The following is a 23,835-nucleotide window of genomic DNA, read 5'->3' on the forward strand; positions in this document are numbered from 1 at the left end:
TGTTTAAGTTTAAAAGAAAAAAAAGATTAGTTAACATAATAATCTAAATAACTTATGCTTATACATGTAGTATAAATATGAATAAACAAGCATTACAAATTAAAAGGGATGATGTAAATATGATAATTAAATAACCTGCAGTAACATGTCGCATAAGTGATGCTGATCCATGCGCAATGCCAGTTAAAAATGCTCGTGGGCCCTGTTGAATTCCTTGGTATGGCAAACTGACAAAATCTCTTAAACCAGACCCAACAGTCCTGGCTAACCCTCCAGGAGCTCCTAACATCTCCAGTGAAACCAGGGCCCATGCTGGAAGCATAAATAATCAACATAAATTTATGTAATTAGTACTATATAAAAATAACTTCCATTATAAAATAAATATTCTTTTGTTTCCTTATCACTCGGATTTTAAAGCTGTTTGTCATAAAAAATCTGAGGTGGTTACTACATGACTTCCTTGTACACCTAATAAATTACATATACACATTTTTTTTAAATGAGAAGTACATAAAATTTTATTTTATTAATAACTTCAAATATTGTTTTTTAATATTTATTATTACATTATTATTTATTGTAAAGATTTTTTTATAATCACAGGTATTAATAGATAATATATTTAAATTAAAGAAAAAATGTTAAAAAAAAGGAGATGAAGTCTGATTTGAACTGATGTTCCTTCCCCGTGTAAGATAAAAATATTTCATTAATTACAATTTTATTTGGCTATAACTCTGGAACCAATGAAAATAAGTACCACTTATGATATATTGTTAAAAATCTCTCAATGAGGGCTTATGGCTGCAGTTAACAAAAAGTCCAAAATCAAAACTTTTTGGATTTTGGACTTTTTTGGACACTTTTGGTCCAGTCAATTGCAATCAAAAGTGGGGCTGTACAACTAGATGTTACAACAGTCCTAAATCTAAAATTTCAACATCCTACGGCTAATCATTTTTAAGTTATATGAGATACATATGTAGATGCATACGCACATACATACGTCACGAAACTAGTCAAAATAGATTCAGGCATGGTCAAAATGGATAGTTCCGTTGAAATCTGAAAATGAAATTTTTTGCGACCACAATACTTTCTTTACTTCGTACAAGGAAATAAAAAAAAAACATTAAGATAGTACAACTACCCTAAATATAAAAATACAGTTTCTTGTATCACTGTTTAAAGTCACAACATAAGAAATAATTTTATTTAATGTTTTTTGTTACTTAAACTTCATAATGTGTAATAAAAACTTTAATTATTAAGCATGCCTGTTCTACGATTTAATTCTAGCAGTTTGGAAGTCAATTTCTAGAAACCTTTTTACTTAGAAAATTTGTAAAAACATTTTTATATTTTTATACTGTAATCTCTTTGATAGATTTTGTAAAATCTCTATAAATTCTTTGTTTTGTTTAGAAGTTTGTTGTTGTATTAAAAAAAAGGAAACTAAAATAATAACAATAGCTTATCTGTCAAGTTTTCATGTGAACTGTCATATATTATGCTGCAACAAGCATTTTTGTGAGGTATCTTTCAGATCAGATAGCATCTTTTTCAGCACAGGTTAGCAGAATTTTGTAATAAGGAGATGTACAGAAGGAGATTCATATCATGCTAATTAACATAACTGTTAGAAATTAAATGAAAGATGTGGTAAAAGAAATACTGTATAACAGGTTTACCAATATGAAAATAAATTAGACTAAAACAAGGTAATAAAACATGGCACAGAGGATGGAAATTCCTTCTGAGAAATTAAATGTTAAGGCAAAGGATTACAATATATCAATTAAAAAAAAACACACACATAATAATTATCACTTATTAAAAATCCACTCATAATAATATCTACCACTTATAATAAAATTACAAAGAATGCAGATGAGCAGAACAAGGAGAGCTTTAATACAGAAAAGAAATATGGCAATATCAAATATAGATCAAAGAATTAGAAAGAAATTTTTTAAGAGATTAGTTAGTAATAAACTTTTAGAAAAAATATTTGTATAGAGTGAAGTGATAGGCTTTATGATAACAAAACATAAACACTAGGGAAAACAGAAAGGAAGAGAATAAAGACCTTTGTTGTGAGATTTTTGAGGATGTTGAAATGAAGGTAAGTTGTTAAAATTTGAAATGAAGAGATCGTAAGAAGAGTAGGAGAGAAGTGAAACTTATGAAAGAATCTTGTAAAAGAGAACTGGGTAAGTGAGCTATGAATAAAACATTCAGGTTTAGTTAGTTTGGTGCTGAAGGGATATGAAGAAGATAAAAACTAGAGAAAAACCAAGATTATAATATATGAAACAAGTATATGAGTAAGAGAAAACTACATTAATTATTTTTAAGAATTGTTTGTTTATTAATTTCCCATCTAGATACCATTATAGCAGAACTAGAAGTATTGTAATCGGTCCAGTTTGTGCATGTGCAGTTTTCACTGATCTTGATGCTTTGACGCCTAAGGAACCCAAAAAAACAGATAGAAATTTCCAGATGGTAATGTTTGTATGCAACTGTGTGTGTGTGTTTGGTGTTAGTCTCTAAATGAACTTATATCTCCAGAACTACTAAACCAATTTTGACCAAACTTGGTCAGTTTACTTCTATATATGGGACATTATTGCCATTAAGTTTTTAACTTAAAAGATCAACGGGGTGAGACTGTAAAGCAAGATCACCCTCAGTATCTTGAGATTTTGTGTAATTAAGGTCATATTTTTCTTAAGCACATTAGTTAACAATTAAAGAATAAGAATAGATGCAAAACATGTTTTTTGCAAAATCGCACCCCCACCCCCAAAAAAACGCTCTGTCTGGCTGGGTCTCGAACTCGACCCCCCAGTTGGCTTAATACCTGGTGCGTTAAGCCTCATGGCTACACAGTCTGCCGACCATACAAGCAAAATTTGTTCTATGTAAGTTATGAAACTACATTAGTTTAATTAGTGCCCATTGTTGCCACTAGTACCACTACACCCGTGCGAATTAAATACAGAACATGCATGCACTTTGGTTAGAATCACTGAATTAAATAAAAGAAAAAAATATTATATTTAAATAAAGTTGCGTGTATAAGCTGTGCATCAGAAACAACCCACAGTTGTAGGACTTTCCCGGAATGTGACTTAAGCTGTGTGTTGGGAAAGTCTTACAACTGTGTTGTCAGCTTTTTTTAAATCATAATTAGAAAAATATTTAAAAAAATTAAAATGTCTTTGTGTTCATTTCAGTTAATCAAATTCAACTTGATCCAGGACTAGAACAGAAAAGCTTAGTCAGCAATTAAATTTCTCTGACTAACCAGTAGAACTTTATTCCATAGAACTGTAATTTGTTGTAAGACTTCTATTTAATACCTTCTGCTACAGAAGTTAATATGTACACCTAATACAGTCAATGATTTTGATTCCATTTTATTGAAATTAATTCTTACACTGTCCTTGTAGTAATTTATTCATTATATTAATTTCTAATTGATTAGTATTCCTTATTTATCCGATCTTAAAACCTATTTTGTGTTAATTATATTACTTCCTTATCACAAAAAAGTACTGCTCTTTCATGACATCTAACCAACTCATTACTCATTTTAAATTATCTTGTCTACTTTTCTTGCTTTAATTTCAAACATTCTAAGTTCTGTTAGCTCTGAATGATACGATTCTTGTACTGTCTTATTATTTTTGCTTGAATAGAAGATACAGATTAGAAATATACAAAGAAGATAAGGATGGGAAATAAATAGAAAACCTTTTTTACTCAAGAAAACAAGAAGAATGGAAAATAAATTTCCACAGAAAGTCAAGTAATAATTCTGTAATGGTTTGTCTTGCACTATTCAAATCTAGTAAATATATTAAGCATTAAATTTCTGTTATGCTGTATATCAACAATCAGTTAAATTAGAGGATGTTTTCAGATATCAAGTAATAAATCTGCTGCCACCCTTTCTACCCAAAAGAACATCTACGCCAATTTTCATTGGTCCACTACTTTCTAACTTACTATAAAAAAATTAAATTATATTTGCTGGAAAAATAAGAAAATAAGTACACTTAAAAGATCTGGACAAAACTGAATAAGGATCCATAGTATTTTGAAGAGAGTAGAGTATTTCAAAACACATAGCGATAGAATCATTGTAATAAGGATAAAATCAAAACCTAAACCGACAACGATTGTTAACGTCTATATGCCTACAAGCGCCCATGATGATAATGAGGTAGAATGTGTATACGAAGAGATTGATGAAGCAATTAAACACGTAAAAGGAGATGAAAATTTAATAATAGTTGGAGATTGGAATGCAAGCATTGGAAAAGGCAAGGAAGGAAATATAGTGGGTGAATACGGGCTGGGCAAAAGGAATGAAAGAGGGGACCGACTTATAGAGTTTTGCACAAAGTATAATTTAGTAATTGCCAACACCCAATTTAAAAATCATAATAGAAGAATATACACTTGGAAAAAGCCAGGTTATACTGCAAGGTATCAGATAGATTATATCATGGTTAAGCAAAGATTTAGAAATCAACTCGTTGACTGCAAAACTTACGCTGGAGCAGACATTGATAGCGACCATAATTTGGTGATAATGAAATGTAGATTGGGGTTTAAAAACCTGAAGAAAAGGTGTCAGATGAATCGGTGGAATTTAGAGAAGCTTGAGGAAGAGGAGGTACAGAAGATTTTTGAGGAGGACATCGCAAGAGGTCTGAGTAAAAAAGATAAGGTAGAAAATGTAGAAGAAGAATGGGAGAATGTTAAAAAGGAAATTCTTAAATCAGCAGAAGCAAACTTAGGCGGAATAAAGAGAACTGGTAGAAAACCTTGGGTTTCAGATGATATATTGCAGCTGATGGATGAACGTAGAAAATATAAGAATGCTAGTGATGAAGAAAGTAAAAGGAACTATCGGCAATTAAGAAATGCTATAAACAGGAAGTGCAAACTGGCGAAAGAAGAGTGGATTAAAGAAAAGTGTTCAGAAGTGGAAAGAGAAATGAACATTGGTAAAATAGACGAAGCATACAGGAAAGTTAAGGAAAATTTTGGGGTACATAAATTAAAATCTAATAATGTGTTAAACAAAGATGGTACACCAATATATAATACGAAAGGTAAAGTCGATAGATGGGTGGAATATATTGAAGAGTTATACGGAGGAAATGAATTAGAAAATGGTGTTATAGAGGAAGAATAGGAAGTTGAGGAGGATGAAATGGGAGAAACAATACTGAGATCTGAATTTAAGAGAGCTTTAAAGATTTAAATGGCAGAAAGGCTCCTGGAATAGACGGAATACCTGTAGAATTACTGCGCAGTGCAGGTGAGGAAGCGATTGATAGATTATACAAACTGGTGTGTAATATTTATGAAAAAGGGGAATTTCCGTCAGACTTCAAAAAAAGTGTTATAGTCATGATACCAAAGAAAGCAGGGGTAGATAAATGTGAAGAATACAGAACAATTAGTTTAACTAGTCATGCATCAAAAATCTTAAGTAGAATTCTATACAGAAGAATTGAGAGGAGAGTGGAAGAAGTGTTAGGAGAAGACCAATTTGGTTTCAGGAAAAGTATAGGGCAAGGGAAGCAATTTTAGGCCTCAGATTAATAGTAAAAGGAGGATTAAAGAAAAACAAACCAACATACTTGGCGTTTATAGACCTAGAAAAGGCATTCGATAACGTAGACTGGAATACAATGTTCAGCATTTAAAAAAAATTAGGGTTCAAATACAGAGATAGAAGAACAATTCTAACATGGAACTAGCAGTTAATGATGTTAAAGAACAATTTAGATTCGGAGTAACAGTACAAGGTGAAAAGATAAAGATGCTATGATTTGCTGATGATATAGTAATTCTAGCTGAGAGTAAAAAGGATTTAGAAGAAACAATGAACAGCATAGATGAAGTCCTACGCAAGAACTATCGCATGAAAATAAACAAGAACAAAACAAAAGTAATGAAATGTAGTAGAAATAACAAAGATGGACCACTGAATATGAAAATAGGAGGAGAAAAGATTATGGAGGTAGAAGAATTTTGTTATTTGGGAAGTAGAATTACTAAAGATGGACGAAGCAGGAGCGATATAAAATGTCGAATAGCACAAGCTAAACGAGCCTTCAGTAAGAAATATAATTTGTTTACATCAAAAATTAATTTAAATGTCAGGAAAAGATTTTTGAAAGTGTATGTTTGGAGTGTCGCTTTATATGGAAGTGAAACTTGGACAATCGGAGTATTTGAGAAGAAAAGATTAGAAGCTTTTGAAATGTGGTGCTATAGGAGAATGTTAAAAATCAGATGGGTGGATAAAGTGACAAATGAAGAGGTATTGCGGCAAATAGATGAAGAAAGAAGCATTTGGAAAAATATAGTTAAAAGAAGAGACAGAGACTTATAGGCCACATATTAAGGCATCCTGGAATAGTCGCTTTGATATTGGAAGGACAGGTAGAAGGAAAAAATTGTGTAGGCAGGCCACGTTTGGAATATTTAAAACAAATTGTTAGGTGTTAGGGATGTAGGATGTAGAGGGTATACTGAAATGAAACGACTAGCACTAGATAGGGAATCTTGGAGAGCTGCATCAAACCAGTTAAATGACTGAAGACAAAAAAGAAGTATTTTGATCTACTGCGTACTGATAATGCATATTAGAAAAAAAAACAGATGAGTAGCTAACTCCTGATGTACAAGTAAAAGTGGTATAGAACATAAAGAGATCTCCAATATAAATGAGATAAAGTTAATGAATACATCATGAAAGTCTTCTAAAATCTGAAGCAGCTTTATTTAGTTAGAATCTATAGGTAGCATACACTTATACACTATTTTTAAAGTGACAATGTATGTGTTACAGCTTAAAACTGCTAGACCTTACATTTAAGGATGAAGAAGAAAAATTAAGTGAAGAATGATCAAGACCAATATAAACGATGGTGTATATAGACTAACAGCAAAATATAGTGTTGAAATTGTTATCTTATGCAATCTTAAAGAACATAAGCCTATGTTGTTAGACCAAATAATAAATTAGTAGTCAGATAGTAAATATACATAAGACAGTAATAAAGTAGTATTATAAACTCATTCAAATCCAGCAGATTACCTATCCAGACAATTATTACTAGTAACAAGGTTTTAAGTTGTATATAAAAGGTAATACACATTAATAAAAAAGGATAAAACTAAACTGATCTAAAACTACTGACTATCGTTAATATTAAATGTAAAATGGTCATAATATGACGACAAAAAATAAACACAATGTTTAGCATGCTTTAATTAAACATAAAATAAATATACAATTAAAATAAGGTAGATAATTTTAAAATAATTATACCTGATCCATAGAAAGCACCTAAAAAATAATGAAGTGTAAGTGCATGACCAAGCCTATACGCTGTAGTTACAAGGTTGCCACGTTGAAAAGAAGAAAAATTAAGTGGAGAATGATCAAGACCGATATAAAATGTTGTTGATGTATGCAGACTAACAAGAACCTCTAATGGTGAAATTGTTAATGAACGTAATCTTAAAGGATATGCAAGCTCTTGAGCAGCTAACACAACTTCTCTTGGAACAGGAATATCATTATTATTATCTACAGTTTCTTCAATTTCCTCTTTACTATTAAAAATGTCTGTTTGCAACCAAGGCATACTGGATTCAAATAAAATATCTTTCACGTTTTTACTGTCATCTTGTTCCTCTTTCTCCTTATTGATATTAGTTTCATTATCAGGGTGCACTTCTGGTATAAAACCAAACCCATGCATTTCAACATCCGGTTCAGAAACATTGAATAATTCTTCTTCTTTATCTTCTAACTTTTCATCCGAAGCATTTTGTTTTAAGTTGAAAAACAGTACTCCAGACAGTTCATCATCTGCTGGATTTGTACTGGAAATCAAACTACCACTATTGACAGAAAGAGCAGCAGAAGTAGTCGCAACAACATCTGTTGATGCCACTGAAGTATTCACTGGGTTAAAGAAAAAATTCTTTTTGTTTTTATCACTTTTAATATCTGTCAATGTATAAGATGGTATTGCTTTCAGTAGATGATCTTTTAACTCCAGTATATATGTATCCTCAATATACAGCTGAAGAGGAGAAAGTGTCAGACTGGCATCTTGCATTAAAATTGCTGAGAACAAGAAAATATCAAAAAAAATAATTTTTCAGTAATCAATAAAAAATCTAATGACTTATTTTCTATAAACATATTAAAAGAGTTTCACATAATTCCCACAAAACTAACTGCATTTCATTAAACTGATCATAATAGTAAAGTAGTTGAAACACATGTCGATGCCAATGGCATATTCAAAGGTTTAAAGAAAAATTAATTTTGCTTTTATTGCATTTATACTGGTCAGTAGTAAAAATCTTCCTGCCATAAAACTCCAGTTAAGAGTTTGCATATTAAAAGGTGAGGAAATAGAGGTGAATTTTTTTTGAATTTTTTGAAATTTGTTCTCAAAGGATATTAATATCCTCTAATTTATAGTAATATGTATATTTACCTATGTATAGTAATATTTACCTTTTTAATCATAATATGTGTGAAAAAATGTAAGAAGAATAGTGAAATTATCTACTGTTTAGTAAAGTAAACAGTTTTTTTTTTTGGATATACTGCATTATTATTTTTAAACTTCTCAAGAAAATAAACAGAAAAGAGTGTCTGCTACACTATCTACTTCTTTTTCTACATGCCATAATACAAGTTAATTGCCAATGACAAATGAATCATTAATTCAACAGATTGCATTAGTAAATATATTGAATATCTGTAAAATATCATAGCTATATTTTAATTTTTTTAGTTGAAAGTCTTTAAAAATTTATGCTCATAAAGTTATAACTAAGTTTTCAATCTGAAAACTATAAAAAATCTATTGTAAAACAATTTGAAAATTTAGAATTTCAGTACTTATATATTTGAAAATTTTACTTAATTAGTTTAAAAATAAATAACAGGTACTACCAATAGACATTCCAATTTTTTTCTAATTATTGTTTATTTTCAGTAGAGTTTAGAATGTACAAAGTTGCCCTCTGAACATTTGTTATTTATGCATCACTTGTAAGAATTACTTAAATTATTTCAGTGAAGTATTTTTTATTAGTGGTTAGGATAAGGTTTGGCTAAAAATTATGTGATCAATTTTCTGCTATAATTGATTGAATGAGTTTCAAATATAAGAAGTTTTTTTTGTTTACAATGAAAGGCTCATCAAATTACACTTACAAAAACATATTTTAATAAAATTAAACAATTAGTGAGATATAAAAGATTAAAAACTTTATGTAAAATTAGTGAACATGTCTAAGCTATAAGAAGGTAAATAATATTCTTTTATTTAAGAACACTGATCCCAAACTTGAGATAAAAATTTTTAATTAAAAAGTACAAAATAGAGAACAGAAGTGGGAAGTGGTCATTTTTTCATAAATATTTGTTATTCATTTTAATATGTCTGATAATGAATTTTGATAATCCAAATATAAATAGCCAAACATATATATATATATACATATTTATTTATGTGCTGTAATATATTTTAATGGTTTTTTATTTGTTTTATTTCTTCATATTTAATTGAAAATAACAAAATCTTTAAATACTAAAATATCAGCTAATATATTCGTAGGATGAAAAGGTTCAGGATATAAATTAGGAGGCTTAAGTTTTCTGACTTTTGCACAGAATGCATGGAACAGATTGGTACTATCTGTATGACTATTACTCACTGCAATACTTTTGTTTAATTTTGTTTATTTTGTCTTTATGTCTTTCAAATTTGATCAGCACTTTCACTACAGAAATTAAAATGCAGATATCTGGTTCTACAATATTAGTTAAAAAAACAGAAGTGACAATATATGAACAGATACAAGTCTATGTTGTAAATGCTTCTGTGGAAACTACAGCTTTGACAAAAGTTTGTTGACAGCCTTCTTACACTGATTACATTGTAAGAAGGATTATATACCAGATTTCCAGTACCATCCACACTAATCAGACCGTGCATGCATTGAATAATGTTGATAATGCAAACTGATTTGTTTTTTGTCATCATATGATGAAAAAAAAAAAGATGATTATCTTATCTGGATAAAATAAATGTTATTCCAGACAATCTAACGATCTTTTAATGAGTGATGTGGCTCATTTCTACATTTTGGGCTACATTAATAACTAAAAATTTCACTACTGGTCAAATTTAAATTCTCAAAAATGATATAAAATATTGTTCCATGAGTCAAAGTGACAATCTAATGGTCTAATGTGTCATTTCATCATTTGGTAATACATGAGCACAGTTCTTGAGGATCATAATGGCTGGGCAGCCACTATAAACTTATAATGCTGATAATCAAAACATGTTATTTCAACAAGATGCTGCTATGACCTACACTTCAAGGGCTTCCATAACAGCAGTAAAGAAATTATTTTCTAATGATGTCATCTCAAAGAACATGACATTCCATGGTCCTCATAATCATCAGATCTGTCTGAAATATCTTCTTTTTTTTTGGAGGTACATAAAATCACATTCCGAACACTACCACCACACAACCTCCAGGACCCTTAAACAGCAACCCTGAATATAAAAACAACTTGAATTCAAGTGACTACACTGCAAAATTTAATGGGATAGTCTACGTACACAACTGTTAGAATGTTTGAAATAAGATGGTGGACATTTTTGAGATTATATTTATAAAATTGCACGTAATATACTCATACTTTCATTTCCTACATAAAAAGGTGATGAGGTAAATCTTTATTTATGTATTTTTAATCACTCAATTACTGCAGCAGTTAAAACACAAGATATATATAACACAACATTTTAGAAATGGCAAATTTTAAAACAGAAAACAGAAGATATGTTTCAAATTAAAATTAATTTTTACATAAGATTTTTAAAATTTTTTTGTTTTGTATGAGAGAAACATTGTCCAGAAAATGCAGAACTACTTTCAAAGCTTATATTTCAATGCTGTGTTGTTTCTAAGGAAAGTCTAATGATGATACACTGCTGGAAAAAGATGGTAGTTCATTTACTAGATAAAAAATTACACTGATAAACATACTTTTTGTTTCCTAACATGTGACACATGATTTTAATCTGTTTTTTGATGCTGAAAATGAATATGCACTCAGAATCTTTCTATCACCCACCATTTTTGAAAAAATTTTTAATTTTAATTAAAGGATTCTTTCATTTTTCAATGTATAGTTAGCAATTTAAACTCTTGCATTACATTTTGTTAGCTCATTGTTCTAAGTTCTGATTGGCACCAGCTGTGCTGTTGCCTGCTGCTAGAGTGCCTAGCGGCAGGAAGGCCACCATAACAGTTAGTGTCAACTCAAGATTTGCAATGTGTGGACCTATACTTATCTATTGTGTACTACAGCCATATCATGTTGTGTTAAACTCAGAACCAGCTAAAGTGCAAACATTTTGATAATAATAAGTCGGATGTGTGATATGTGGTATATCTAAACAAATGTGTAAATGTTATAAAAAAGGAACATCTAGTTCTGAAAATTTATATGTGTTGCCTTTATTGCTTCGTCGAATTCAAGATGACGCATGAATTCTTCAAACTTATTTTAACATTATACTTATACGAGTTGATATGTTCATTGCATCTTGGGTATCACGTGCTATATATTCTTTTTATATTCATTTTATTTTTTATTCATAATTATTTTATTTATTTATTTATTATTTACTCATTTATTATTTATTTGTTCCCCTTGGCCATTGTTAATGTTAGGCATTGTTGTGCGGTATTCCTTAATATGATCTCTCAATTAACAAAATTTAAATGTCTGCTTTCACATTGTAGTTCAAATTATCTTCGTGCGTGAATGATCTATTTCACCTTGATTTTATTATTCCGCATTATAGATATGCATCCCAGTGAAATTTCCGAACTTATACAAACATGAGGGGTGTACAAGGCATCTATAACCCATGCCCGGAATTTTCTTGAGAAACACAGTCCTACTGCACATAACAAGTAGGTATGTGCATGTGTATAAGTATATTAATGTTAGATTAGGAACCTTATTAGACTCCTGGAAAAGGAGCCTTATTGTGATGTGCAGTTGCTATTAGAAATTCACAACACAGAATCAAACCATGCATCTGACACTGAACTAATCGAAGAACGATTTTTCTATACCAGGGCGGCCATGGAAAAATTCCTCGATGAACGGAGAATGAAAGATGTGACAACTACTCCTGTGGAAAATAGGGCTACTTCACCAGTAACACTCCCAGCAATAACTTTACCCTCATTTAGTGGTGATTTCAGCCAGTGGCTTCACTTTAAGGATGTGTTTAAGAACTTTTAGTCATAGATAACCATGCATTGTCCGATATTCAACGCCTGCATTATCTAAACTCTTCCTTAACAAATGAGGCCAAGGAAATCATTGCTAATCTACCTATAACTGCTGATAATTTTCTGGTTGCCTGGGATATGGTTTATAAGCGATATAACAACCCAAAATGAATTATATGCCTGCCTCTAAGGAGTCATATAATAATCTTCGGAAACTTATCAACAGTGTTAGAAGTAATATAAGTACCATTGACGCAATAAATACTAAAGATACCGTTGCATGAATTGCTGTTATCACAAATGATTTTAGCCAATGTAGATAATGCTACATCGTGGGAATATAAAAATTTAGGGGCTGAGCTTCCCATTCTAGCAGACTTGTTGTTTTTAGAAGATAGGTGTCAAGTTCTTACTAGATTATATTCTAATGACATAACTCCCGCAAAACAAGTCTTGAGACCTGAACTCAAGCAAGCCAAAAAATCGTATTTGACTGTTCAAGGGTCGTGAATACATTGCAATTACACATGATTTATTTAAGTGTTCCGAATTTCTGAAATTAAATATTAGTCAAAGAGAAGCATTTATTCGTAAAAACCAGCTATATTTCAATTACCTACATAGCAATCACATAGCACCAAAATGTAATTCAAAACAATCTTGCCATAAGTATGGCTTACAACATCATACGTTAATTAATAGATTTAAGGATAAAATGACTTTAGAAAATAAGGTGGTAGAATTGGATAAACAACAAGGTCAAATTTATATCAATAATGAGGAAAAATCTAGTTACTGTTCTTTTAAAGGTGCTAATTCACCTGTATTATTATCTACCGCCACTGTCTATGTCAGAGACTGTGTTGGCCAAACTCATAAATGCAGGGCATTACTTGATTGATAGCACTTCTCAGTTTAACTTTATTACCAAAGCCCTTGTTAATAGGCTAGGACTAGAAAAACATAGAAACAATTTTCCAATCCATGGAATCAATGACGTTGAGGCTACTACTAGTCATTGTGACACAATAAATATTAACTCTACAGTCATTTCGTACAATTGTACGATTAGTTGTTCCGTGCTACCAAGAATTACTGGTAATACGCCACATTCCCTCATTGACACTCATGAGTGAAACATACCTTCTGATATCAAATTAGCGGATCCAACATTTAATACTCCAGGCAAAATAGACCTTCTTATAGGAGCTGAGATTTATTTTAATATACTAATTCCTTGTGAATAATTAACCAAGCCCGGCCATCCAACAATTATAAATACTCATCTAGAGTAGATTCTATCGGGCACAATGCCAAGCTCCAGTGTCAAAACTATTCCAAGAATTCAAAGGAACTTCTGTGTTCGTAATGATGAGATTCGAGAACAAATAGAACAATTTTGGAAAATTGAAGAAATTAACGAGCCGGTACTCGATGAGGAAAGACACTACTGAGAAGCATACTTTTGTCAGCACGCCGCTAGAGATGATACTGGTAGATATATTGTTCGCCTTCCTTTGAAGAAAAATGTTCTTCATCTTGGTGATTCATTTGATGGAGTGATGAAACAATTTCTTCGATTAGAAAAATTACAGAGATACAAAATTGAGACTCAACTATAACTTTCTTGAAAAGAAAGTGAAAGTGGGAAGAATATGAAGCTATGGGACACACGCAAGATGTCTCAGTCTCAACTACCAATTCAATCTTAACTAATTAACTACTGCATCATCCTGTATTTAAGGAAAATAGTTCTACAACCAAGATAAGAGTTGTTTTCAATACTTCCTTCAAAGACCTCCTCCTCACTACCGCACAATGACATCCTACATGTAGGGCCAAATATACAGCAAGATTTGTGTTCAATTGTACTTATGATTCCGTACTTATCAATTCTCCTTTATGACCGACATAGCTAAAATGTACCATCAAATCAGAGTCGATGAATAAGATTGTAACTTACAACGCATTTTTTGGCATCAATCTTCAAATGAGCCTATTAAAAAATTTAATTTAAAAACTGTCACCTATGGGACATCCTCAGCATCTTTCCTGGCTACATGGTGCATTCAGCAGGATAAAGTTAAGCTAAGGATGAAGTTAAGGCCTATCCAAAGGGAGCACAAATATTATTGAGGGATAGGTATTTGGATAACTGCATATCAGGTGCAGCAACTAATGAGGAAGCTCTTGAGTTTCAAACTCAAGTCATAACCTTAATTGAAAAGGGTGGCTTTCATCTTAGAAAGTGGTGTTCAAATCATTCTGATCTATTAACAAACATTCCAGAAGATCGAGAATCACAACTTCCTCTTGAATTCAATGGCGAAGAAACTATTAGGGCATTAGGTACAGCGTGGCATCCTATCTCAGATAAATTTCAAATCACATTTAATGATATTTAATGAATTCACTAAACGACGTACTTCAACAACTGCATCTATTTTCAACCCATTTGGTTTAATTGGTCCTGTAATTATTATGTTTAAAATATTTATACAAAATTTGTGGAATGAAAAACTTCAATGGGATGATGAACTCCCTGATACGTGACAAGGAAATTGGCAAACACTGCATTGTCAATTACCAATTGACATAATTGTCAATTGGTAATTGACAATTTTTTTTTTTTTTTTTTTTTTTACATGGTTTCACAGATGCTTCAGAACAAGCTTACGCAGTGTGCCTTCATCTGCGTTCTGTGAATTCTAATGGAAATACTACAGTAAAACTATTATGCTAATGGGTAGCTCCCATTAAGATGATTTCTTTGCCAAGTTTGCAGTTGTGTGCAGCATTACTTTTGAGTCAATTATTTAAGAAGATACGTGATTGCTCTTGGACTTAAACTTAATCAATTTTACCAATGGTCTGACTCCATAGTAGTCTTGTGTTGGATTTCTGCTTCTCCAGATAGGATTTGTAGCTAATTGTGTAACTCAAATTCAAGAATTAACTAGAGATGCTCACATTATTGTGTCAAATAGAGTCATGCCTAAATTCGAGACCCTTGTGTCCATTATCTGATGACCCTACTGACTACTCATTCCTGACACTCGGTCATTTGTTGATAGGAGAAAATTTAACTTCCCTTCCTGATTCTGATCTTGTGGATGTGGCCATTAGTAGGTTATGAAGATGGCAATGAATCCAACGAACTGTGCAGCACTTATGGCAGAAATGGTCAACAGATTACCTTCACAGTATTCAACAACGTTCCATATGGACCTCCCAGCACCCAAATTTGAAGTCAGGTACTCTGGTCCTCATGAGAGATGACAAATACACAACCACTTCAATGGCATACAGGACTCATCCAGGAAGTGCATCCTGGTAGTGACGAATTAGTTCGAGTCGTAACCTTAAGAATTCCCAACAATACCGTGAAATGCTCAATTACCAAATTGTGTCTGTTCCCTGAATGAGACAATCAGCTTCCATTCAAGAACATTTTTTCTATTATCCTTTATTTGTTTTGGTATGAATATTATTAATTGTGCAGCATATTATTATTATTTATTTATTTTGGTGTCAACAATATTAATTGTGCACTGTATCATTTATCTATTTTGGTGTGGACATTATTAATTGTGCACCTAAGACTGTGAAAGTAAGACTTGTGTAAGTATTGAGAAAGAACTTTCTCAGTACTTTATGGATAAAAATAATTTGGTTTATTGCACAATTATTGATGAGCTTATGTTGCACTTGGACAAGTTCATAAACATGAGGACTGGCACCTTTTCATAGATTTGTCCAAGTATGGTTTAAAAGTGATTCTATTACACAATGGTAATAAATATCCTTCAATACCAATTGCTTATGATATTAATTTGAAAGAGACATACAATGTGATGAAAGACCTTCTTGAAAAATAAATTATAAAAAACATAGCTGGAACATATGTGGTGATTTGAAAGTTATAGCTATTTTGTTAGGCATGCAGTCAGGCTTTACAAAGTACACGTGTTTTCTTTGCAAATGGGACAGCCAAGCTAGGGATAAACATTATGTTACCAAAGAGTGGTAGAAACAAGACAACTTAACTCCAAATGAAAAAATATTATTCATGATCCCTTAGTTGAAACCAAAAATATACATTTACCCCCTCTCCATGTCAATCTAGGACTAATGAAAATTTTTGTAAAAGCAATGAAGAAGGATAGTCCTGGATTTTTGTATATCAGGCAGAAATTTCCGAATGTAAATGAAGGGAAAATTAAAGAAGGAATATTTGTTGAGGGAGGGTCAAAGATGATGTATTTAACAACTCAATGTTAAATAATGTAGAAAGTGCAACTTGGGCTTCATTTAAAGATGTTTGCAAAAATTTTCTTGGCAAACAAAAATCCAACAATTACCACAATACTGTTAATCAACTTCTTACTTTATGCAGAACTATGGGATGTAATATATCTTTGAAAATAAATTTCCTCCACTCACATCTGGATTTTTTCCTGAACAACCTCGGAGACGTAAGCGATGAACACAGTGAATGTTTCTAGCAAGACATTTCGGTGATGAAAAGCCGCTATAAAGGGAAATGGAATTATAACACACTAGCTGATTACTGTTGGACATTAATTCAGGATGTGCCTGAGGCTACTTATAAAAGAAAAGCATCAGCAAAATCATTCTATACAAGTATGGGCCATTCAAAATTATAAATTTTACAGATTTTAACTATATTTTTCCTTAAATTTTTTTGAAGCGTAATTTATTTAAAACTAAGGGTGATAGAATAATTGTATTTACAGACCTACAATTTACGCAAAAAAGCAATTCAAAAAATGGTATCACACTTAGAGAAACATTAAAAAAGTTTTTTTTGTCTATCAGTGTTATATACACATTTCATTTTTCATGTGAATTCTTCTCCAACTTGGTTACAAAACATACTGAAAAACCACTCAATAAATCATATTACCAACAGTAAAGATTTTCTTCTTCGATATTTCCTCTGACTAGGCCATTAATAATATTTTCTTCTACAGAGAGTACTTCTCCTTACACGTTCACTAGGTCATTTTTCCGTTCCACCTCCTCCTTGATTGAATCCATCAACTGTTGCTGTGGTCCATTAGCACAAACTATTTTAATCTAGTTTTAACTATGCTTTCTACCAAACTATACAAATAGTTTGATGAATTTCACACTTTCTAATCTCATCATTTCTCACACTACTCCTAGTTTTTTTCAGTTGCACCCACAAAAATTTCATCTCTGCTCTTTATAGCTTATTTCTATTCCTGATACTTACAGTAAGTCTATACTAATGTAAGTAAATAAAAATACTAATATAGCACAAAATTACAAGGACAAATACCTGGAACTTTGTAGCTATTAACATCTAATATCACAACAAGATCTACAGCAGAACCTTTAATTCTGCTCATTTCAACTAAAGTTATTGCTGACCCTTTCACACTGAATTGAACTGGTTGTGGCTCATTAGATTCCTTAACTTGTGTCATTAAGACAACAGGAAAGTCGTAACCACCTCTATTATATTCTTGATTATCAAGCTGTATATCTCCCAAGGTCATCCTTACAAGAAGTTCTTTCACATCTGAGTGCTACAACATAAACACATACACACACCTATAATCATACATTAAAAATCACTACTTACTTATTTTAAACAAAATCCTATTTTAGGTACATAAAAACTATAAAAAATAATAAGACAATAGCAAAAAATCTCAAACATAAGATTAGTAACATTTAAATCATTTTAAGTCAACTGCAAAAAACTATACAGCCAAACCAATGCTGTAAATTAATTAAAGAAGCTAAAAGATTAATATAAAAATAAATGTAAACTCACTGGGTGAGTTGTTGGCTGGATAGTAAACGCAACATCATCCATTACAAATGCAGCAATTTCACGACAATCACAAGCAAATTCGCCTTCAACAGCAAATATTAAGGTTACTCCTTGTACAAAACAAGTTATATCTTCCAATCCTGGATTGCTATCTGAACCTAAACATAAGAGAAAATATGTAAAAAAATTAAATAAGATAGGGAGTTAAATTTCTAGATTTATACTTCACCAGTGCAACCTAAGCTTTTTGGTATTTCAGCTGAAGAGAACAATGACAAATAAAAACTTAATTCACATACATAAAAAAAAAGATCAATTCTTTATCACCTTTTTATTTTTCTTTAATGAAACGATGTAGTATATAACTGAATAATTACAAACGTTTCTTTCTGTGTTTAGCACTGCTCATATTTCTTAGCTTCATTCTTTTATCTCTTGCTGATGCATTTGGGAACCACTCCATTCTCAAAACTTATTGTACTGATATTTCAAATCTCTGTTAATCTTTATATAGCATTTAATCAATGCCCTCTCTATATCTGACATCATGTCTTATCTGGCTTTCTTCTTGTTTACTTTTTATTAATGGTTATACTTATCTTTTAATTTTATCTATCTATTTCCTGCTTTCAATAAATTGAGGTTCTTGAAAAGGACATCCGCTTGATTATTGATCTGTTCATTTATGATCGTTTTATTGTTGTTTTTTAATTTAAAAATTTCTAGATTTTCTAAAATGTTCATTCTTCTTCCTTTAACATATATATGAATTAATTTAGCTGATTCTTCCATTTTCATCGGGGTATGTCTTTCTTTTATTAAATGCATTGCATAATTAGAATCATTTTTTTGATTTTTGAAGGACTCGTGTTTGTTACATTTTAATTTTCTTTCCATCTGTCTAATGTATGTTGCACTGCTAAAATGCAACATTTTTGCATTGTTAAAATGTAAATGCATTTTACATTTACAAATGTAATTGCCTGGGGTGATTAAAATGAAACACCTATATAAAACATAAAAAATATATATGTTAACATACCTGCCTGACAACTACGAGTACTATTAGGAACCACAACAGTAGGTTTCTCTATTTCAATGGCAATACGTTCTAAGTTTTCATTAGATTTTGCCTCATCAGAGCTTTGAGCTACAGGATAATTTTCTGCATTGTCTACACCATCTGAAAAATGGCATATCCACAATAAAATTAATTTATTTTGTTGAAATTAAAACCTTAACAAAGTAACAAACAGCTCCACATAATTTTTTCTGCAAATTTTAGACAATTTTTTATTACAGTAAATGATTTGATTGAGGATTTGTACAAAAAAAATCCTAAATTCAATTACTGCATACAGTAACTTATGTGCCTGCAGATATTGCAATAAATATAAGTTTATTTGATCTTTATTTTTCAAACAAAAGAAATGTATATAGTAATCTTGGACTGATAATTACATCGTTATTTTATGATTGCAACTCCATCACTACCTTCTATGAAATTCAGATAAACAAAAACCAAAATTAGTACTTTAAAAATTAAGATATTTTAAAGAAGATACTGTGCATTAATGATTAAAGCTAATAACTGATTGATAATGGTACTTTACATGTTGCAACCCTGCTAAAGGTACATGATTAATAAACCTAGAATAACAAATAATTCAAACAAAAAGATGTTTATAAAGTTTTAATCATTTGTCATTTATAAATTTAATGAAATTCTTTTTACGTCAAAATGAAAGATGTACTTTTACCATATAATAATGAAAAATTTTATTCTTTATCTAATAATATTTAAAGTCACTGATTATATCATGTTTTGCAACAAATCTTTGGGTTTGGAACGGATATTTTATTGGTTTCCCATATAGAAATGAACCCTTAGCAAAAAAAAACATAGAATTCTATTCTGTTATTTTATTTATCAAAGTACGGTAGTTTGAAAGATAACAGCTATTTAGTAGAATCTTTTATTATACCAAATGTTTTTTAGGTGTGACAGAAGAATGATATAATTTATTTGTAACAAGGATTATGTAAGAACTATATGTAAAATTAAAAGTTACATGTGAAAATTGTTTTAATTTATTTTACTTTCTTCATATCGTGATGTTCTAACTTCAATAATCTCATACTGCTCTTCAATATCTTCTTCATAATTTGATGTTGGCATATATACTTGTACTTGTAATATAACTACAGTTTTTAGTAACATTCCAACCATTAAGAATATTAATCTGCCACTTATTTATAACAAACATTCTGCATTTCTTTGCTATTTTTTTATTCCTCATAGTTATTGCCACTTCACTTTTTCCTTTGTTTCTTACAGAATAAAACATGGTAACTTCTCCACACTTCATTTCTTCCTGTTCTTCCTACCTTATTACTTCACTCAGTTTAATATATCCATTTTATTCACTTTCATTTTCCTTTTGAAATTCTCAAACTTTTCAATCCGTAATAAAGTCTTGATGTTCCAAGTTGCTATACACAATCAATCCTTTAACTTCTTTCATTCTGCCGGATCCTAATGAGAAGCTATTTTAACTCCAAAACATTAACAGAAGAAGGCAGCTTCATAGCGTAATGCAAGGAATTATCATAGGATCTTTAATACAGTAGTTTTTCATTGTCTTTGTATTGCAGTACCATTGAATTCCTTAAGAAATTCATTTGCTTGTGGGAGCAGTTTCCATTTCCAGGTGAGTGAGAGTGCCCTTTACCTTCCACTACACATCTGCCCTCTGAGTAGACTGCAGGCACTTGTAATGGGGGAACTCCTTACACCAGGAGTTACTTGGTTCCTTCATTTGTTAGCCACTTGGATATACTAACAGTCTTGGATAGACTAGCAGTAATATATAGAATCTTTGCCCCTTCTCTACTACCTACAGAGAAGTGAATATCAGGATTTTCCCTTCACCAAATCTGTCTTTAATTCATATTTTGTCCCGCTGTGATGCATTGGTCACAAAATTATTTCTTATCAATTTCTTATGTTTATATAAGCTTCTGAATCATATACATGACTTTTGACCTTCAGGTATATCTAATTATCAATGAAATGTTGTGAAAACGAAACTTCAACAGGAAAGAGCGTCTAAATTAACACAAACTAATTTAGCTGTTGTTTTCTATTTTTTACAAATATAAATAAAAACTAAACAGAATAGAAATTGGGATACAATATGAATGAAATGCTTACATTTTATTTCAGTATAAGATTAATATAACAAGTTTATTTTTTATGGTAATCAATAAAACATTTTGGGTGAAGTTCAACTTTACAATTATTGCACAAAAATATCACTGAACTTTTATAATGTCAGTAGCAAGTCTTCTATTATTTACTTTTTTTCAGGAAGATGCTTGTCAACTGAGTGTTGCTGAGTTGTTGCAGTTGAAAACATTGGTCATCCAGGTCTCTGCATTTATGGAATAGAAATTTCTTCTGTGTTATTTGCCTTTGATGAAAATAATGTGATAACTACAAGTCATCTAAATTTTAGTTGTTCAACTTGTTCTTTGTGGACGTATTGATAAATCTTCCACGAATCTACTGAAGTTACATAAAAAAAGTCTGAAAACAAAGGCCACCACCATTTGTTTTTCTTTCTATTTGATAGGTCTGTCACTGTTGTCCAGTGAATCAACCCCACCCACATAATGATTGTACTGCTTGATGAAATCTGTCTGTTGGATTGAAATTTTTATTTTTTTCATCTTATAATACCTTTTGACATTATTCAGAAGTTCAGTGAACTGAAAATTTGTAATTAAAGTAACAGGAGAGTTGTCATTCAATCTTTAATAAAAATTGAATTTGTGGTATCAAGTTGATAATTGTTAGTCCCATGAGTTTCCTTATCAAATAATGAGTATCTTGCAAAGGAAAGTTTTGAATTCTATTTTCACTGACTGTTCCAGCTGGGAAAAGGGCTTCCTTCTTCAGTAAACTTTACAATTTATACAAACTGAAAAATTTATCAAAATAAATGCTGTGCTTTCCAGGATTGTCTACAATGCATAATAAATTTTAAACAACTGAAGCACCTAATCCAAGGCTAGAATCTACTTCTGCTTCTTTTCCTTGATAAAGAGAAAAATTGAAAAGGTATCCATGAGAAGAACATAAACGCCACACTTGGTGGTCAAAGGGCACAGGTTTACCTTTTATAAACATTTTATACAAGAAGATGATACCAAAATATGGTATCATCTGTTCATCTACTAAAAGGTGGTGAACAACAACATCATATTTGCCAAATTTTTCATTCAGAAGATCAATGAAAGTCTGCAGTGTGTTTATGTGATGAATAAACATGTCAATAACAATGAGTCTTCAGAATATTCGTTGTAGCTTAAGTTGCGAAAACGCAACATTAATTTTTTTCTGTCTAGATATAGACATAATAAATAATTGACAATAAGATAAATTTATACAGAAAAACTATCGTTATTTTTAAGTTTGAAATAATCAGTTATAATAATATTGTATATTGGAGTTTATTTTTATATAAATTATTTACAGGTTATCTCAGAGGAAGCAAAAAATGACTCAATTTAGTGAAGAATATCACACAATACTTATAACCAACAAATATGTTTTTTCTATTAGTTAATAGTAAGTAAGATTGCTATTAAAATGATGCTACTAAAATATAGTAGACAAATATTATTTCATGAAATAATAACCCAAAAAAAATTACATTACATTATCACAACTTCAGCTGTATATGGGTTAAAAGCATTTCTTAGATTCTCTCAATTTTTTGAACACTTTCACTTTTACATTACGTTTTCAATCCATACAAAATTAAAGCAAAAGGGCACAAATAGCTTTTTTGTTTTAAACGGTGCTGATTATCTTGATTTGATTGTTTTGAAGTGTGATGGGATAATCTAAAATGACATAACCTGTTTTAATGATACTTGAAGAATTAATTTTTTTTAATTAGACAAATTTATAGAACACATCTATCAATTTTTTAATTCACAATATTTACCACAGTGGGCCCCACTCTTCATGAAAATAAATGTTTTTGTATTTACTTGCTCAGGATAGCTTAACAAAAAAGAAAGAAAATCTAAAAAAATTTAACTCTGTGTTGTTTGGGTAACAATTTTTTATATTTAATTTACATGTTATGGCACAGTTTAGGAAGAAAATTTCAAGTAATTTTAAGAAAAGTAAATTGTACAGTTGTGAAGAACATTCACAAAGACCTTTTTGAAATTTCAAATGAGAGTTCCTTCCCAGATCTTGTAGGAACAGTTTTCTGTCATCTAAATCCTGTGGATGAATTTTAGTAAAGAGTTCTGAGCGAAAAAACAAACCAAATAAAATTTGAAATAATTTTAATATAAATATTTTTTTTTCATTTTGATTGAAGGTCTCTTCCAGGTAATAAATAAGATCAGTTGTAACCTGGAGGAACAAGAGGTTCAATATATATATATATTATGAACTAAAGTGTGGTTTTAAAATTAGGTTTAGTGTGGCTGGAAGTGAAGTACTAAAATGTCTTCATAATAAAATGTTCATATCTGCATTTGTGGAATTTTTAATTAATTAATCTTTTTTTTTTTAAATTAATGAG

The 23,835-nt window shown here is 30.7% G+C and overlaps 1 protein-coding gene across 2 annotated transcripts in view; it reads right to left on the reverse strand.

Annotated features, from left to right (window-relative positions):
- The window catches only part of Vps13B (vacuolar protein sorting 13B), a 368,739-nt gene that overhangs the window by 16,993 nt on the left and 327,911 nt on the right, over nucleotides 1-23,835 (reverse strand). The window contains exons 52-56 of one of the 2 annotated variants that reach the window (XM_075373942.1): nucleotides 19,269-19,409; nucleotides 18,227-18,384; nucleotides 17,726-17,975; nucleotides 7,370-8,176; nucleotides 136-312 (exon numbers count right to left, since the gene is read on the reverse strand). In XM_075373942.1, the coding sequence (XP_075230057.1) occupies nucleotides 136-312; nucleotides 7,370-8,176; nucleotides 17,726-17,975; nucleotides 18,227-18,384; nucleotides 19,269-19,409 (1,533 nt within the window). The remainder of the gene's footprint in view (nucleotides 1-135; nucleotides 313-7,369; nucleotides 8,177-17,725; nucleotides 17,976-18,226; nucleotides 18,385-19,268; nucleotides 19,410-23,835) is intronic. The other variant, XM_075373949.1, reaches the window with a different exon arrangement.

Source organism: Lycorma delicatula, chromosome 1, assembly GCF_047948215.1.
Source record: "Lycorma delicatula isolate Av1 chromosome 1, ASM4794821v1, whole genome shotgun sequence".
In the NCBI taxonomy this organism is placed as follows: Eukaryota; Metazoa; Arthropoda; class Insecta; order Hemiptera; family Fulgoridae; genus Lycorma; species Lycorma delicatula.